General features: G+C 42.0%; 1 protein-coding gene across 17 annotated transcripts in view; it reads left to right on the forward strand.

The window, feature by feature from the left end:
- Positions 1-16,098, forward strand: part of si:ch211-200p22.4 (phosphatidylinositol-binding clathrin assembly protein) — a 59,416-nt gene that overhangs the window by 22,608 nt on the left and 20,710 nt on the right. For all 17 annotated transcript variants that reach the window (XM_055938535.1, XM_055938538.1, XM_055938540.1 and 14 more), the window contains exon 2: positions 8,220-8,362. In XM_055938535.1, the coding sequence (XP_055794510.1) occupies positions 8,220-8,362 (143 nt within the window). The remainder of the gene's footprint in view (positions 1-8,219; positions 8,363-16,098) is intronic.

Below are 16,098 nucleotides of genomic sequence, written 5' to 3' on the forward strand. Positions count from 1 at the left end.
TTGGGGCAGATTAAAATAATCTCCTTGCATCTTACATAAAATAGAGTCTCCATATTATTTAGCTATTTACACAGAATATTTACATTAGAGCTTTATCGTACAGGCATTGCCAGGCAGCCCTCCGCGAAGGTCGTGACCCAGGGATCCTGAGAGAGTTGCAGGCGAGCAAGTGTTGTCAGCGTCACTTGGTCCAGTTGTTCAACTCAAGCAATCAGCATATTAGAAACTATGGTGCAGTACAAGTGGCCATGATGATGGTACCATGCCTATAGAATAAAACGGGCCTGAGTGAAGTGCTGAAAGTAAAATTTTTAGGAGCAATGCGCACAGGCATAGAAGTCTAGTTTACTTAAGTCTACTAAAGTGAGACTTATTCCTTTTTTTTATATTTACATTGTTTTCACAAGCTAGGTTGCTTTTCAATGTTTGAGTTTGCTTCCACTGCTAGCAAAAAGAGACATTGTCGGCCTCTACTAGTGAGATTCTCACAGGCACAGGTGATGACTGGAGTCATTAAATTGAGCATTATAGCACATTATGTCTTAGTAATACATTTCTTGTTTTAGAAACATTAAGGATGCTCATCAATTATTTAAAAAAAAAATGTGTTTGATTGGAAAAAAAGATTTGGGCTTTAAATTTAAAAAAATGTATCTACCTGACAGTGTTTGGTATACAAACATTTTAATTGTAGGCACTGCAGGCTACTGTGGGCTACAATTTACTATACCTCTTCATCTACTCAACTCTCACGCTAGGGTTGCATCTGAATAGTCTTCAACAGCTTCCCGTCCTTGTCCCCTGACTTTCCTTCATGTTGATTTTGAGCAAGATTTTTTTTATGTACAGTGTTAGGTAGAGGCTTTATCCTGTCTAGGATCAGCGTGGCGCTAGCGGCACCCCCCCCCCCCCCCCACTGAAAAACCAGTGCCGCGAAATTCAAAAAAAATATTTTTTTAAAATATTTAACTTTCACACATTAAAGTCCAATACAGCTAATGAAAGACACAGATCTTGTGAATCCAGTCAACATTTCCGATTTTTAAAATGTTTTACAGGGAAGACACAATATGTAAAGATGTACATCTATTACCTAAAAACACATTAGCATAATCCACCATCTTTTATTTGTCCACCAACACCAGTAGCCATCACCAATTCGGCTAAACTAAGATATTTATAGCCCCTAACCAACAAAAAAACTCATTAGATGACAGTCTGATAACATATTTATGGTATGGGATAGGTTTTGTTAGAAAAAAGTGCATATTTCAGGTATATGGCATAGTTTACAATTGCACCCACCATCACAAATGGACTAGAATAATTACAATGAGCAACGTGTTTACCTAACTACTAATCATCAAACATTTCGTAAAAATACACAGCATACACGAATCGAAAGACACAGATCCTGTGAATACAGACAATATTTCAGATTTTCTAAGTGTCTTACAGCGAAAACACAATAAATCGTTATATTAGCATAGCACATAGCACATAGCAGCCCAGCATTGATTCTAGCCAAAGTGGGCGATAACGTCAACATCGCCAAAAATATATTAATTTTTTCACTAACCTTCTCAGAATTCTTCAGATGACACTCCTGTAACATCATATTACACAATCCATATAGAGTTTGATCGAAAATGTTTATATTTAGCCACCAAAATCATGGTTAGACAATGTGAAATTTAGCTCAGCTGGTCAGAAAATGTCCTTGCGCCACTTAGACAGTGATCTACTCTTATACATAAATACTCATAAACGTGACTAAAAAATATAGGGTGGACAGGGATTGATAGACAATTTAATTCTTAATACAATTGCGTTATTACATTTTTTAATTTATCCTTACTTTTCAATACAGTTTGCGCCAAGCGAAGCTACGTCAAAAAACATGGCGTCCTAAGCCACTAAAATGTTTCGACAGAAACACGATTTATCATAATAAAAATGTCCTACCTTGAGCTGTTCTTCCATCAGTATCTTGGGCAAAGGATCCTTTCTTGGGAGAAATCGTCTTTTGGTGGAAAGCTGTCCTCTTGCCATGTGGAAAAGTCAACTGCGTTCGGGATGAACTGAAAAGCGTGCCCAACTTTTCACATCGTTGCAAAAATAAATGTCCCAAAATCGCACTAAACGGATATAAATTGCTATAAAACGCTTTAAATTAACTACCTTATGATGTTTTTAACTCCTATAACGAGTGAAAAGATGACCGGAGAAATATAACAGGCTAAACTAACGCTTGGAACAGGTGCGCGCCGGTGTCCACTTTGCTCATGACGCAGCTCCCAAAGAATGACTAGCTTCAGGGTTTTTTCATTTGTAGGGCCTGTGAACGTGCAATCGACCCCGTTGGAATCGTCATCACGTAAAGGCATCCAGGGGAAGACGTAAGAAGTGTCCGTATAGTCATAGCAACGACAGTGCCCTTTTAAATGACTTCAGAAGAGTGGCCAACATTTCTCAAATCTGACTCCATGTCAGGGAAATTGCTGTAGAATGGGCTCTGTTCCACTTAGAGACAAAATTTCAACTCCTATAGAAACTATAGACTGTTTTCTATCCAATAATAATAATAATATGCATATTGTACGATCAAGGATTTTGTGGGAAGCCGTTTAAAAAATTAGCCACATTAGCATAAGTAGTCTAAACAGCGCCCCCATCCCCAACAGGTTTTAAGGAGACTTCAAATGTTTCCTTTGAAAGAGGATGACTTGACTGACTTGATGTCCATTGATTGGCCTAGCTAACCTTCGTCTCCAGTTTGCACTGTCTCTCTCACACCACAGTCCTTTGCCTCTCCCTCACCCAGCCTATTGTCCTTTACCGTGTGTGTGTGTGTGTGTGTGTGTGTGTGAGAGATATGAGGTAAGAGCCCGAAGTTCAGGCCTGTACCAGGAGCTGCCCATTATGAGTACTGACCACTGCTATCCAGAGGGAAAAGGTCATGCCAGCCCTGTGGTGCCCTGTTGAACCATGCTGGAAGGAACAATACAGCTGTGTACAGACACACACACACACACACACACTCCCCTCTTTGTCTCTCACTGTTTATCTCTCCACATTTCCCCTGTTGTGGAATCTCTCTAGTGTTTTCAAACTGGGGTCTGCGGGGGTACTGCAGGGGTTTTGCTGCCAGATCTGTTTTTATATATAGTATTTATATACAGTACCAGTCAAAAGTTTGGACACACCTACTCATTCCAGGGTTTTCTTTATTTTTACTATTTTCTACATTGTAGAATAATGGGGAAGTCATCAAAACTATGAAATATCACATGGAATCATGTATTAACCAAAAAAGTGTTAAACAAATAAAAATATATTTTATATTTGCAATTCTTCAAAGTAGCCACCCTTTGCCTAGACAAGTCTGCCTTGTTAAAAGTGAATTTGTGGAATTTCTTTCCTTTGAGCCGATAAGTTGTTGTGAAAAGTTAGGGTTGGTATACAGAAGATAGCCCTATTTGATAAAAGACCAAGTCCATATTATGGCAAGAACAGTTCAAATAAGTAAAGAAAATGACAGTCTATCATTATTTTAAGATATAAATTTCTTCAGGTGCAGTCGCAAAAACCAAGCACTATGATGAAACTGGCTCTCATGAGGACCGCCACAGGAAAAGAAGACCCAGAGTTGCCTCTGCTACAGAGGATAAGTTCATTAGTGTTACCAACCTCAAACTGCAGCCCAAATAAATGCTTCACAGAGTTCAAGTAACAGACTCATCTCAACATCAACTGTTCAGAGGAGACTGCGTGAATCATACCATGGTTGAATTGCTGCAAAGAAACCACCACTAAAGGACACCAATAAGAAGACTTGCTTGGGCCAAGAAACACAAGCAATGGACATTAGACTTGTGGAAATCTGTCCTTTGGTCTGATGAGTCCAAATCTGAGATTTTTGGTTCCAACCGCTGTGTCTTTGTGAGACGCGGTGTGGGTGAACGGATGAGCTCCGCATGTGTGGTTCCCACCTTGAAGCATGGAGGAGTAGATGTGATGGTGTGGGGCTGCTTTGCTGGTGACACTGTCTGTGATTTTATTTAGAATTCAAGGCACACTTAACCAGCATGGCTACCACAGCATTCTGCAGCAATACGCCATCCCATCTGGTTTGCGCATAGTGGGTCGATCATTTGTTTTTCAACAGGACACAGCCTGGAGGTGTGTTGGGTCATTGTAAGGGCTATTTAACCAAGGAGGAGAGTGATGGAGTGCTGCATCAGATGACCTGGCCTCCACAATCACCCGACCTTGACCCAATTGAGATGGTTTGGGATGCGTTGGACGCAGAGTGAAGGAAAAGCAGCCAACAAGTGCTCATCATATGTGGGAACTCCTTCAAGACTGTTGGAAAAGCATTCCAGGTGAAGCTGGTTGAGAGAATGCCAAGTGTGCAAAGGGTGTCTATTTGAAGAATCTAACGTATAAAATATATTTAACGCTGTTTTGGTTACTATGTGATTCCATATGTGTAATTTCATAGTTTTGATGTCTTCACTATTCTACAATAGTAAAGAAAAATAAAGAAACTCCCTTGAATGAGTAGGTGTGTTCAAACTTTTGACTGGCTCTATATATTTGTTTATTTATTACCAGAAACAACAGATTAAACAAATTTGGCCAAGGGGTCTGTGAAAGAAGTTTAGTGTATGCAATTTAATACAATGTAATATTATTAATCTAGTATAACCTTAGATACACAATAGCATCTGGGAGGCTCACAGGGATCCACAGTACTCCAGTGATAGTTTTCAGCTCAATACTTTTTGTATTCCCTAAAAATGTTATTTTGAACATAATTGCACTGTAATTTAAGCTTTAACTGCAAAATGTTCTCTGCCCCACGGGAAAAGGTGTAGTTGCAGGAAATTAGCTTTAAAACTTCAACAATTTCGCGCCGATGCGAAGTGGGGCCTTTTGTCTTTGGTGTTTTAGAATGCCTATGGTGTTCTAGAATATCTGTGTAGATTTGTGACATGATGTCTGTAATTCTGTGTGTGTGTGAAACATTGCTGCCATATGTAGAGACCCACAGAATGCGCGCACACACACTACTGAGTCTAGCTGGCATGTGGGTTTTCACAGTAGCTCTTGAATACCAGGGGGAGCAGGAGGGAGGGGGGGGGCATGAGAGGGGGGGGGGACTGGCCCTCCTGGCCCGATCTTCTCGCACTGCAGCCACTCTGTTTTCTCTCGCTCGCTCTCTCGCTCTTTCGCTCTCTAATAGGGTTCCATTTGAAATACGCTGTTTACACATACGTTGTGGTCCAGAATTATTGGATCCCGTGATAAAGACGAGCAAAATAATACAAATACTGAGCTATGTTGTGTGCTTCAAAAAACTAAGTTATATTATTTCATTATAATACAATTGCTCAGAGGTTTTAGTTAAGAAGTAATAAAAGATGAGGGTCAACATTATTGGATTCCCTGGTTTCAATACGCCAGCACCCTCGCCTTGTGAGGATAATGAAATTGAGCTTTTTTCTGAAACGTTTTATGAGATTGGAGAACACATTAGGAGGGATCTCCATACAGATTCTTGATATCCATCGTCACCACTTATTCAAACAACAGGTTTTCAGTGGGGTTCATGTCCGGAGACTGAGATGGCCATTGCCTTGCTCAGGGGCAGAACAACCTTCTGGCTTCTGGCCCAACACTGTAAGAGTCCAGCTGTGGTAAATTCAATTGAATTGATTGTACATGATTTGGAAAGGCGCACACACCTGTCTATATAAAAGGTCCCACAGTTGACAGTGCATGTCAGAGCAAAAACCAAGCCATGAGGTTGAAGGAAGTGTCCGTAGAGCTCCAAGACAGGATTGTGTCGAGGCACATATCTGGGGAAGGGTACCAAAACATTTCTGCAGCATCGAAGGTCCCCAAGAACACAGTGGCCTTCATCATTCTTAAATGGAATAAGTTTGGAACCACCAAGACTCTTCCTAGAGCTGGTTGCCCGGCCAAACTGAGCAATCGGGGGAGAATGGCATAAGTCAGGGAGGTGACCAAGAAACTCGATGTTCAGTCTGACAGAGCTCCTCTGGAGATGTTAGATCCTTCCAGAAGGACAACCATCTCTGCAGCACTCTACCAATCATGCCTTTATTTTAGAGTGGCCAGACGGAAGCCACTCCTCAGTAAAAAGCATATGACGGCACGCTTGGAGTTTGCCAAAAGGCACCTAAGACACTCAGACCATGAGAAACAAGATTCTCTGTTCTGATGAAACCAGGTTTGAATTTTTTGGCCTGAATGCCTAGTCACGTCTGGAGGAAATCTGGCACCATCCCTACAGTGAAGCATGGTAGTGGCAGCATCATGCTGTGGGGATGTTTTTAGCGGCTGGGACTGGGATCGAGGGAAAGATGAACAGAGCAAAGTACAGAGATCCTTGATGAAAACCTGCTCCCAGAGCACTCAGGACCTCCGACTGGGGCCAAGGTTCACCTTCCGACAGGACAAAGACCCTAAGCACACAGCCAAGACAATGCAGGAGTGGCTTCGGGACATGTCTCTGAATGTCCTTGAGTGGCCCAGCCATAGTCCAGACTTGAACCAGATCGAACATCTTTGGAGAGACCTGAAAATAGCTGTGCAGCAACACTCCCCATCCAACCTGACAGAGCTTGAGAGGATCTGCGGAGAAGAATGGGAGAAACTCCCCAAATACCGGTGTGCCAAGATTGTAGCGTCATAGCCAAGACGCAAGGCTGTAATTCTGCCAAAGGTGTTTCAGCAAAGTACTGAGTGAAGGGTCTGAATATTTATGTAACTATTTAGCAAAACATTCTAACCTGTTTTTGCTCTCATTATGGGGTACTGTGTGTAGATTAAATATATTATTTTTTCTTCTAAATTAATTTTAGAATAAGGCTGCAACGTAACAAAATGGAAGGGGTCTGAATTCTTTCTGAAAGCACTGTATATGCGCCTAAAGGGTTTTCCACCGCCATTTCTCGCATAGTTAATTTTACCGGCGCAAGGATCCCACCCTGTCGGACAAACAAATTGTCTGTCTGCATTTAATAAAATTGTACCGCCATATCCGGTTTCCATGTGGCAGGTAATTCAGCCACAGGAAACGGTTAGATTGAAACCTGATTAGTGAGTGAGTACTTTACCTAAAGTTTAATCCTGTTCAGTGATAGACGACCATCTTAAATACAAACCTCACATCTTCATTATGAAGATTGTGTCCAAGACCCAGTAGGGCAGACTTACTATAATTTAACAAGGCGTATCCGTAGTAATAGTAACCAGGTGTGTGAGTTGTGTGTACCCCATAATGTCCCACAGCGTGGAACAAAACAGTGGAAAGGGATAGGTGGAGAGCGGAGGAAGGAAGTTTTACCATCGAAATAGAATGGATGTAGCCTTATTATAAAATCCACATTAATGACATGCACAGAATGAGTTGGTCACAGTAAAAGTTGTTGAAAATGTAGGCTCGCACAAGGAAATTTTGGAGCACAAAAAATACGAGGTAAAAAAGCTAGACTCCATAATTTTGCTATGTGCACTGGTGTTCCAAAATAAAAAAAAATATGTCAAACAGCAAAATATTTTGGCCCATATGTGACTAATAAGGATGCACTTTAGGGCCCTGCTTTAGAATTGGAATGTCTCATTCTATGAATTCCACTCGTTCTCATTTTGTAAGGTTTCGTCCCATGTATATTCTAATATTGTTTATGTAGAGTGATGTTTCATTGATCAGGCTAGCTCTACATCAAACATTTTATCGTAATAGGCTTATGTTTAGCCACTGTACTGTATGTTGTCCATTTACACAGGCCTATTTGTTCTAGTATCGGCTATATGTTTGTCTCTGGACTGTGCTGTGTGGGCATGTGTCCAACAACACACTTGTGTGTGTTCCTTGTCCTGAAATCCCCTATTACCTCCTTTATCTTTACCTTTTCATACAGTTTCACAGTCACACCACTGTGTGTGCGTGAGTGTTTTTGTCCTTGATTTCTAATCTGCATACTGTCCCTGATCTCACCAGCTCTGTCTGTCTGTGCAGTATCTTACACTGTTTGTGTGCCTTTCTGTCTATCTGTGTGTGTGTGTCTGTAACTCTCTTCCTCCTCCAGACCTGACCTGAATGAGATGAAAAGGACGTGTGTCTGACTGTGTGTCCCTATACTGTGTCTAACCGCCTCTCTCTCGTGTGCGTGTGTGTGTTTCAGACCTGATCCACTGCACCAATGAGATGAACGTCTCTGTTCCCCAGCTGGCAGACACACTGTTTGAGAGAACAGCCAATAGTAGCTGGGTGGTGGTTTTCAAAGCCCTTATCACTACACACCACCTCATGATGTATGGCAATGAGGTGAGTGGAGCCCCCACACACACACACATGTAGCCTAGCGGTTAGAGCATTTGGCTAGTATAAAGCATATAGGCCTAGGCTATTGTTAATAATTAATAAATAAATAGCAAATTTAAAATTGTAGCAGTGCCGAATTTGTCTATCAACTGTAAAATGTGAGCACAACAGAGCCACAGTCATCAATAGAAAAAGCACGTTTTTTTAACACAGCGGCTGCATATCGTCAGGTAGGCCCTTGTTAAATAGCCTAGGACAAGCTTTTTATCTGATATGCAGCCTGCTTCAAAACCAAATGGTACATATTCACAGAAGTAGATGGTGTTTGTTCAGTTATATTTTCTGTTTAAAAAAAATTAATGGTGTGAATTTGAAATGGCGTTTTTGTGAGTGCTGAGCGTATTTATTAAAAAATAAATAATTGTGGAGCGGTGTGCGAAGACCGCTCGGTGAGCAATGAGTGGGGTTTCCCACCAGGTGGTTTGTTTGAATTTAGTAAATGCTGTTATTAAATTAAATGTTTTAATCCAAGTAATCCAACAATGTGTATGCCGCCGTCTTTTCTATTTCAAGTCTTCTCTCGTTGATTGAGACAGGTTGCCGCCCCAAAGTGCCGCATGTCATGAGTGCGACTCAGAAATCAAGCTTTGCGTTGAGTGACGTTCAACCTGGCTCGACGTGCAGGGCTGCCGTCTGGCCTGGCAAGTTTTTTGGAAACACTCTGGGCCAGTTGATTATCCCCGTCAATGGCCCCCACCAAACAGCTGGTTGTTGCGTGGAGCAGTTTACCAAAGACTGACAGTGGTAGGGGTATGGAAAGCAGTAGGACATTATATCTACCAGTAAATGCAAAGGCAAGAATGGGTATGCGAACCAGGTATTTAAAAATGTAGTCTTGGTTGAATATTTGTGATACACAATTCGGTCATGAAATAACCTACCTTAAAAATCTGACATTTCCTCTAGGCTTTTTGTTCCTTGAAAAGTCATTGATGTTATGGTAGCCGATTTAGAAGTTCTACTGCACTAATGTAATTATTCTGTGATTTTCATTTCTGATCAGTTTGAGAGAAGCAGCCGCTTTCGTTTGTTTCCCGCCGTTTCAATTTAAGGGTGTTGCGCTAGTCTGTTGCTAGCCATGTGCGGTTATTATGAGCAAGACAAAATCAACTTGGTTTTCCATACAAAGCGTTCCATTACAAAGGGAACCTGGTTTTTGGGCACTTTATGATTTTAAAACGTGATACAATAACCCTTCAATATCTCCTGAACATCTCAAATGGCGAGACTGACTAGCTACCACATGGACAGACTTCGTTAGTGTGTTTGTGTCGGGAGCATGCTGTCTATTTAGTCAGGCAATGCCCACATTCTGACATATTTTAGAATGTCAAAAATAATGTGAATGTCAATGCATAATGCCATTGTGTAGGACTATTGAGAACATGTATTATTCTTAATTGTAATGCATACTTTTTTTGCATACATTTTTCTGTAGGCTATTACAACAATCAAATATATATATTTAGGTCCTTAAATATATACCATGTAGGTCCTTGAAAAAGTCCTTAAAACTTCTTATGGCTGCATCCCGCTAACGGGATCGATATGACAACAGCCAGTGAAAGTGCAGGGCGCCAAATTCAAACAGAAATCTCATAATTAAAATTCCTCAAACATACATGTGTCATTTTTAAGGTAATCTTGTTGTTAATCCCACCAAAGTGTCCGATTTTTAAATATGCTTTTCAGTGAAAGCACTACAAACGATTATGTTAGGTCACCACCAAACCACAATAAGCACAACCACTTTTCCAGCGAAATATAGCAGTCATAAAAAGCAGAAATAGAGTTAAAATTAATCACTGACCTTTGATGATCTTCATCAGATGACACTCATAGGACTTCATGTTACACAATACATGCATATTTTGTTTGATAAAGTTCATATTTGTATAAAAAAATCTGAGTTTACATTGGCGCGTTACATTCACTAGTTCCAAAAACATCAAGTGATTTTGCAGAGAGCCACATCGTTTAAACAGAGATACTATACTCATCATAAATGTAGATGATAATACAAGTTATACACATGTAATTATAGATATACCTCCTTAATGCAACCGCTGTGTCAGATTTAAAATTTTAAAAAATACGGAAAAAGCAAATCATGCAATAATCTGAGACGGCGCTCAGAACAATAGCCAAATTAGCCGCCATGTTGGAGTCAACAGAAACCAGAAAATACATGATAAATGTTTCCTTACCTTTGATGAACTTCTAAAGAATGCAGTCCTAGGAATCCCAGGTCCACAATAAATGCTTGATTTGTTCGATAATGTCCGTTATTTATGTCCAATTAGCTACTTTGGTTAGCGCGTTTGGTAAACAATTCCAATGTCACAAAGCGTGTCCACTATAACGTGACGAAATGTCCAAAAGTTCCATAACAGTCAGTAGAAACATGTCAAACGATGTACTGAATCAATCTTAAGAATGTTGTTAACATACATCTTGAATAACGTTCCAACCGGAGAATTAGATTGACTTCAGTTGAGCGATGGAACGGAGCTGCCTATGACGTAAACGCGCGTGGTCAAAGCGTGGTCAAAGCGTGGTCAAAGCGTGGTCAAAGCGTGGTCAAAGCGTGGTCAAAGCGTGGTCAAAGCGTGGTCAAAGCGTGGCAGTGGTGACGAATTCCTGTCTCCTTCGGCCCCCCTTCACATTAGAGTCATCAGACAAAGTTCTATTGACTGTTGACATCCAGTGGAAGCCGTAGGAAGTGAAAACTCATCAATATCTCGCTGTAATTTCAATGAGTGGAAGTGGAACAGGAAGTGGAACTTCTCAGATTTTTGGCTGCCATATGAGTTCTGTTATACTCACAGACATAATTCAAACAGTTTTAGAAACTTCAGAGTGTTTTCTATCCAATACTAATAGTAATATGCAAATATTAGCAACTATGACTGAGGAGCAGGCTGTTTACTCTGGGCACTTCTGCACCTTTCATCCAAGCTACTCAATACTGACCCTGCAGCTATAAGAAGTTAAGTGCTTGAATTTGCTTTGCCAGTGTCTGTATGAACCCAGTATTGGCTACTTGCTCAGCCCGCTAATGAAAAATAAAATCACCTGCTATTGAAATTATGCACGCATAATTCGCTTTCCAGTCATATCTTGACCCGAAACAGTATTATTATTTTTTCATTCGTACCAGTAGCTTTCAGTTGGCACTGGCCCGGTGTGCCACTGGAAAATTTACCTGAATGTTGAGCCCTGCTCAACCTGCCTCGATCAATGATAAATGAGAAGATTTGAAATAGATAAGATGGCGGCATACCCATTGTTGGATTACTTCATGGCGCAAAAAATAGGCAAACAATTTTCTAAATTCAAACGAACCACGTGCAATTAGCCATGGAAGTTTTAAAAGACATGCGTCGTCTTCCAAGTCGGGAATTGAGGAAGTATTGCCAAGTAAAGGTTGGTCGAAATGCTCTCTGTGCTATGCTTTACACTACCTCAGTAATAACACCCATCATCCGCTGGAACAGTAGTAATGGTCTGACTAGGCAATATTTTTAACAGCTATTGGCAGCGTTGTGTTGTAGAGTTTAGTTTTAGTCCAACTAGCCAGTATCAATATGCCTCATTCTTCACCTACTCTTTTCTCTCCAACCTGACTAGTTTTTCTTTCTTCATCTTGCTCCTTTTTTTCTCTCCCTTTCCCTCCCTGTCTCTTCTCCTCCACCTGAGGTTTTCTCTATAAAGCTCAGCCAAGAAACAGTCCCCATGCATTCTTTGGGGAGTGTGTTGTAATGCCAAATTAAGGTGCAGTCAATATCTTATTGGATCAAGGGGTGTTTTCCTGTTGTACACGGAAATGTATGTGCACACACTGCTACCATGGCTAGTGGGGTGTGTGCGTACAGTCCTCAAAGAATGTTTATCCCAGTCGCCTCCTATGTGTGTGTGTGTGTGGTGAGTGTAGACAGACCCCTTTTGTACCAATACAAACATATGACAATAAGCAGGACAGAGTCAGACCGAGAACCATGGCTGGGCAGGAGGGAGGACGCTGATAAAGTTCTGATGCTAAGCACATGCTCCTGCCTACCTTGAAGGGGGGGGGGGGGGGGGGGGGTAGTGAATTTGTGTGTTGCTGAGTTAAAGACATAGTGTGCGTATGTTATATACTAACACTATATGAGTCACTTCCCTGCTGTCCCAGATACTGAATGGACCGTTCTGCCTCAGTGACGGCACTGGAAGAGTGTTGTCAATACTACTAATAACCCTCAGAGTGAATGGAGGAGAAAAGGATGGGAGAGAAAGGAAGTGAAGGAGGGAGGGAGGGGGAAAGAGATGAGGGAATGAATTGAGGAGAGAGAAAGGTACATAGCGTGACGGGATTGATTGAAGGGGAGAGATTGAAAAGAGTGAGGGACAGTGAGAGGAAAGCAGAGATGGTGAGAGACAGGAAGAGATAGAAGGGGGGGGGTGTCTGAGAAAAAAAAGAAGTGCTGTAGAAAAGTGCTGACAGTGAGTGCTGTCAGAGGGGAGACTGAGGAGAACTCTGAGAATCTGTTATTGTGTATGTGGAGGGTCAGACTGACTCTAATGGAGGTCACCAAGCACAATCATCTAGTGACCTTGAGCATATTGCGTACCGAATGGTAGGATGTACACACAAAGTGGTGTGTACAGGAATGATGAGTCAAGAGGATACCCTTGCTTATCTGAAGGACAAACACACATCTCTTAAGGCGTCAGCATGCTTCAGTTCAGCTAAGATACTTTTGTATATTTTGTGTATGTGGACACTCCTTCATATTAGTGGATTCGGCTATTTCGGCCAACCGCTTTGCTGACAGGTGTATAAAATCAAACACACAGCCATGCAATCTCCATAGACAAACATTGGCAGTAAAACTGCCTTACTGAAGAGCTCAGTGACTTTCAATGTGGTATCGTCATAGGATGCCACCTTTCCAACAAGTCTGTTACGCACATTTCTACCCTGCTAGAGCTGCCTCGGTCAACTGTTTATTTATTTTTTATTTATTTTATTTTACCGTTATTTTACCAGGTAAGTTGACTGAGAACACGTTCTCATTTGCAGCAACGACCTGGGGAATAGTTACAGGGGAGAGGAGGGGGATGAATGAGCCAATTGTAAACTGGGGATTATTAGGTGACCATGATGGTTTGAGGGCCAGATTGGGAATTTAGCCAGGACACCGGGGTTAACACCCCTACTCTTACGATAAGTGCCATGGGATCTTTAATGACCTCAGAGAGTCAGGACACCCGTTTAACGTCCCATCCGAAAGACGGCACCCTATACAGGACAGTGTCCCCAATCACTGCCCTGGGGCATTGGGATCTTTTTTTTTTTTTTTGACCAGATGAAAGAGTGCCTCCTACTGGCCCTCCAACACCACTTCCAGCAGTATCTGGTCTCCCATCCAGGGACTGACCAGGACCAACCCTGCTTAGCTTCAGCAGCAAACCAGCAGTGGTATGCAGGGTGGTATGCTGCTGGCTACTGTAAGGGCTGTAAGGGCTGTTATTTTGGAGTGGAAACATCTAGGCGCAACAGCGGCTCAGCCGCAAAGTGGTAAGCCACACAAGCTCACAGAACGGGAATGCCGAGTGCTGTAGTGCGTAAACATTGTCTGTACTCGGTTGCAACACTCATTACTGAGTTCCAAATTGCCTCTGGCAGCAACGTAAGCGCAATAACTGTTTGTCGGGAGCTTCATGAAATGGGTTACCGTGGCCGAGCAGCCGCACACAAGCCTAAGATCACAATGCCAAGCGTTGGCTGCAGTGGTGTAAAGCTCGCCGCCATTAGTCTCTGGAGCAATGGAAATGTGTTCTCTGGAGTGATGAATCATACTTCACTATCTGGCAGTCCGATGGACGAATCTGGGTTTGGCGGATGCCAGGAAAACACTACCTGTCCCAATGCATAGTGCCAACTGTAAAGTTTGGTGGAGGAGGAATAATGGTCTGGGGCTGTTTTTCATGGTTCGTGCTAGGCACCTTAGTTCCAGTGAAGTGAAATCTTAACACTACAGCATACAATGACATTGTTAGGCGATTCTGTGCTTCAAACCTTGTGGCTAGATCGGTGTGGAAGAACTTCAATGGCCTGCACAGAGCCCTGACCTCAACCCAATCGAACACCTTTAGGATGAATTTGAACGCCGACTGCGAGCCAGGCCTGATGGCCCAACATCAGTTCCCTCACTAATGCTCTTGTGGCTGAATGGAGGCAAGTCCCCGCAGCAATTTTCCAAAATTAGTGGAAAGCCTTCCCAGAAAATTGGAGACTGTTTTAGCAGCAAAAGGGGATCAACTCCGTATTAATGCCCATGATTTTGGAACGAGATGTTCGACAAGCAGTTCTGCAAATGTGCAGCAAACCTTTTTTTGTTTGTTAGTTAATGTTAGCTAGCGCTAGTTGGCTGTACCTGCTCCAAATCTCCAGTATTTCTCCTTCTCTAGCTTGTTCTCCAACTTCCTTTTTAAATGATGAGCCAGCATTCTTTCAGCACTTTTCTTTCCATGACTGATCAAAACCTATCTAATGGCTCTCTCTTGTCCCTCTGCAGCAGACGTGGTGAGCAATATGTTTGGAACCTTGAATTGCAATACATATTGAATAGTGAGAATCAAAATGCATATCCTGTTTGCTCCGCCTCACCATTTCTATAGGTGGCTCTCTACTACTGAGTAATTCTTCAAGAGTAAATGGGCCGTTGCTTGGTAATAGAGGGGGTAGAAAACAGTTGTGTATGTAGTGGGGTAAATCAGCGTCACGAGCGGTGAGTCATATTGTTTGGCTGCATCATTGACACTTGTACTGGTCCATCTACCAACGTGTGTGTGCCTGTTTGTCGTCGTATAGATCAACCTGCTTTGTGACAACAGGAGCCCACACACCATTACCCCCCTGTCACTACTCCTACTACACACAACACCCCCTGTCGCACCGTCCGGTAAACTTTTTATAAACGCTGTCCATCTCTTTCCCTACCTGCACCCTCCGTCTCGCTCTCTACCCCCTCTCCGTTTCCCTCTTTTTGGTTTATCTCTTTCTCCATCTCTTTTACTCTACTCTCTCTTTGTCTCTCTTTCTCTTTCCCCTCCACCCATCTGTCTGTCAGATATCCTAATACTCTCTCCTACTTCGTCTCACTATCCTCTGATTCAATCAGCGGGCTTCTACGTCATGTGTGTTGTCACTGTGGTGGGAATGAGTGTGCGCGATTGTGTTAAAAGGGTTATCACGTCAGTTTAACTTAGTACTGACTCACTCAATTTCTGTTGGTTTTTCAGTTAACGTATAACTGCTGTTTGGTTTCCCTGGTAACTGCAAACTTTCTCATCGCCAAAGAAACAGTCTTCTCTTTCAACACACATTCCTTTCATTATTTCTCTTATTTGTATAACTTTATTGAGTCTAGTTACTTTAACAAAGCCTTTGAGTCTCACTGACTTTTATGTGTAGGGCTGTGAAAAGGACACGGGGGTAGGGAAGAAGCAAAGAAGACTAATGTTGAGGGATTTACCCATCGAGACAGGGGGAGATAGACAGAATCTGAGAGTGGTTGGAGGAGAGCATTAGATCTTTCTCAGTTTAGATTCAGTAGATTTATTAATAATGGATAAGGTTTTTCACTGACAGTCGAACGTTATGCTAACATGAATTATTTGAAGGGCTAGCA

Source organism: Salvelinus fontinalis, chromosome 11 (assembly GCF_029448725.1).
Source record: "Salvelinus fontinalis isolate EN_2023a chromosome 11, ASM2944872v1, whole genome shotgun sequence".
Classification (NCBI taxonomy): Eukaryota; Metazoa; Chordata; class Actinopteri; order Salmoniformes; family Salmonidae; genus Salvelinus; species Salvelinus fontinalis.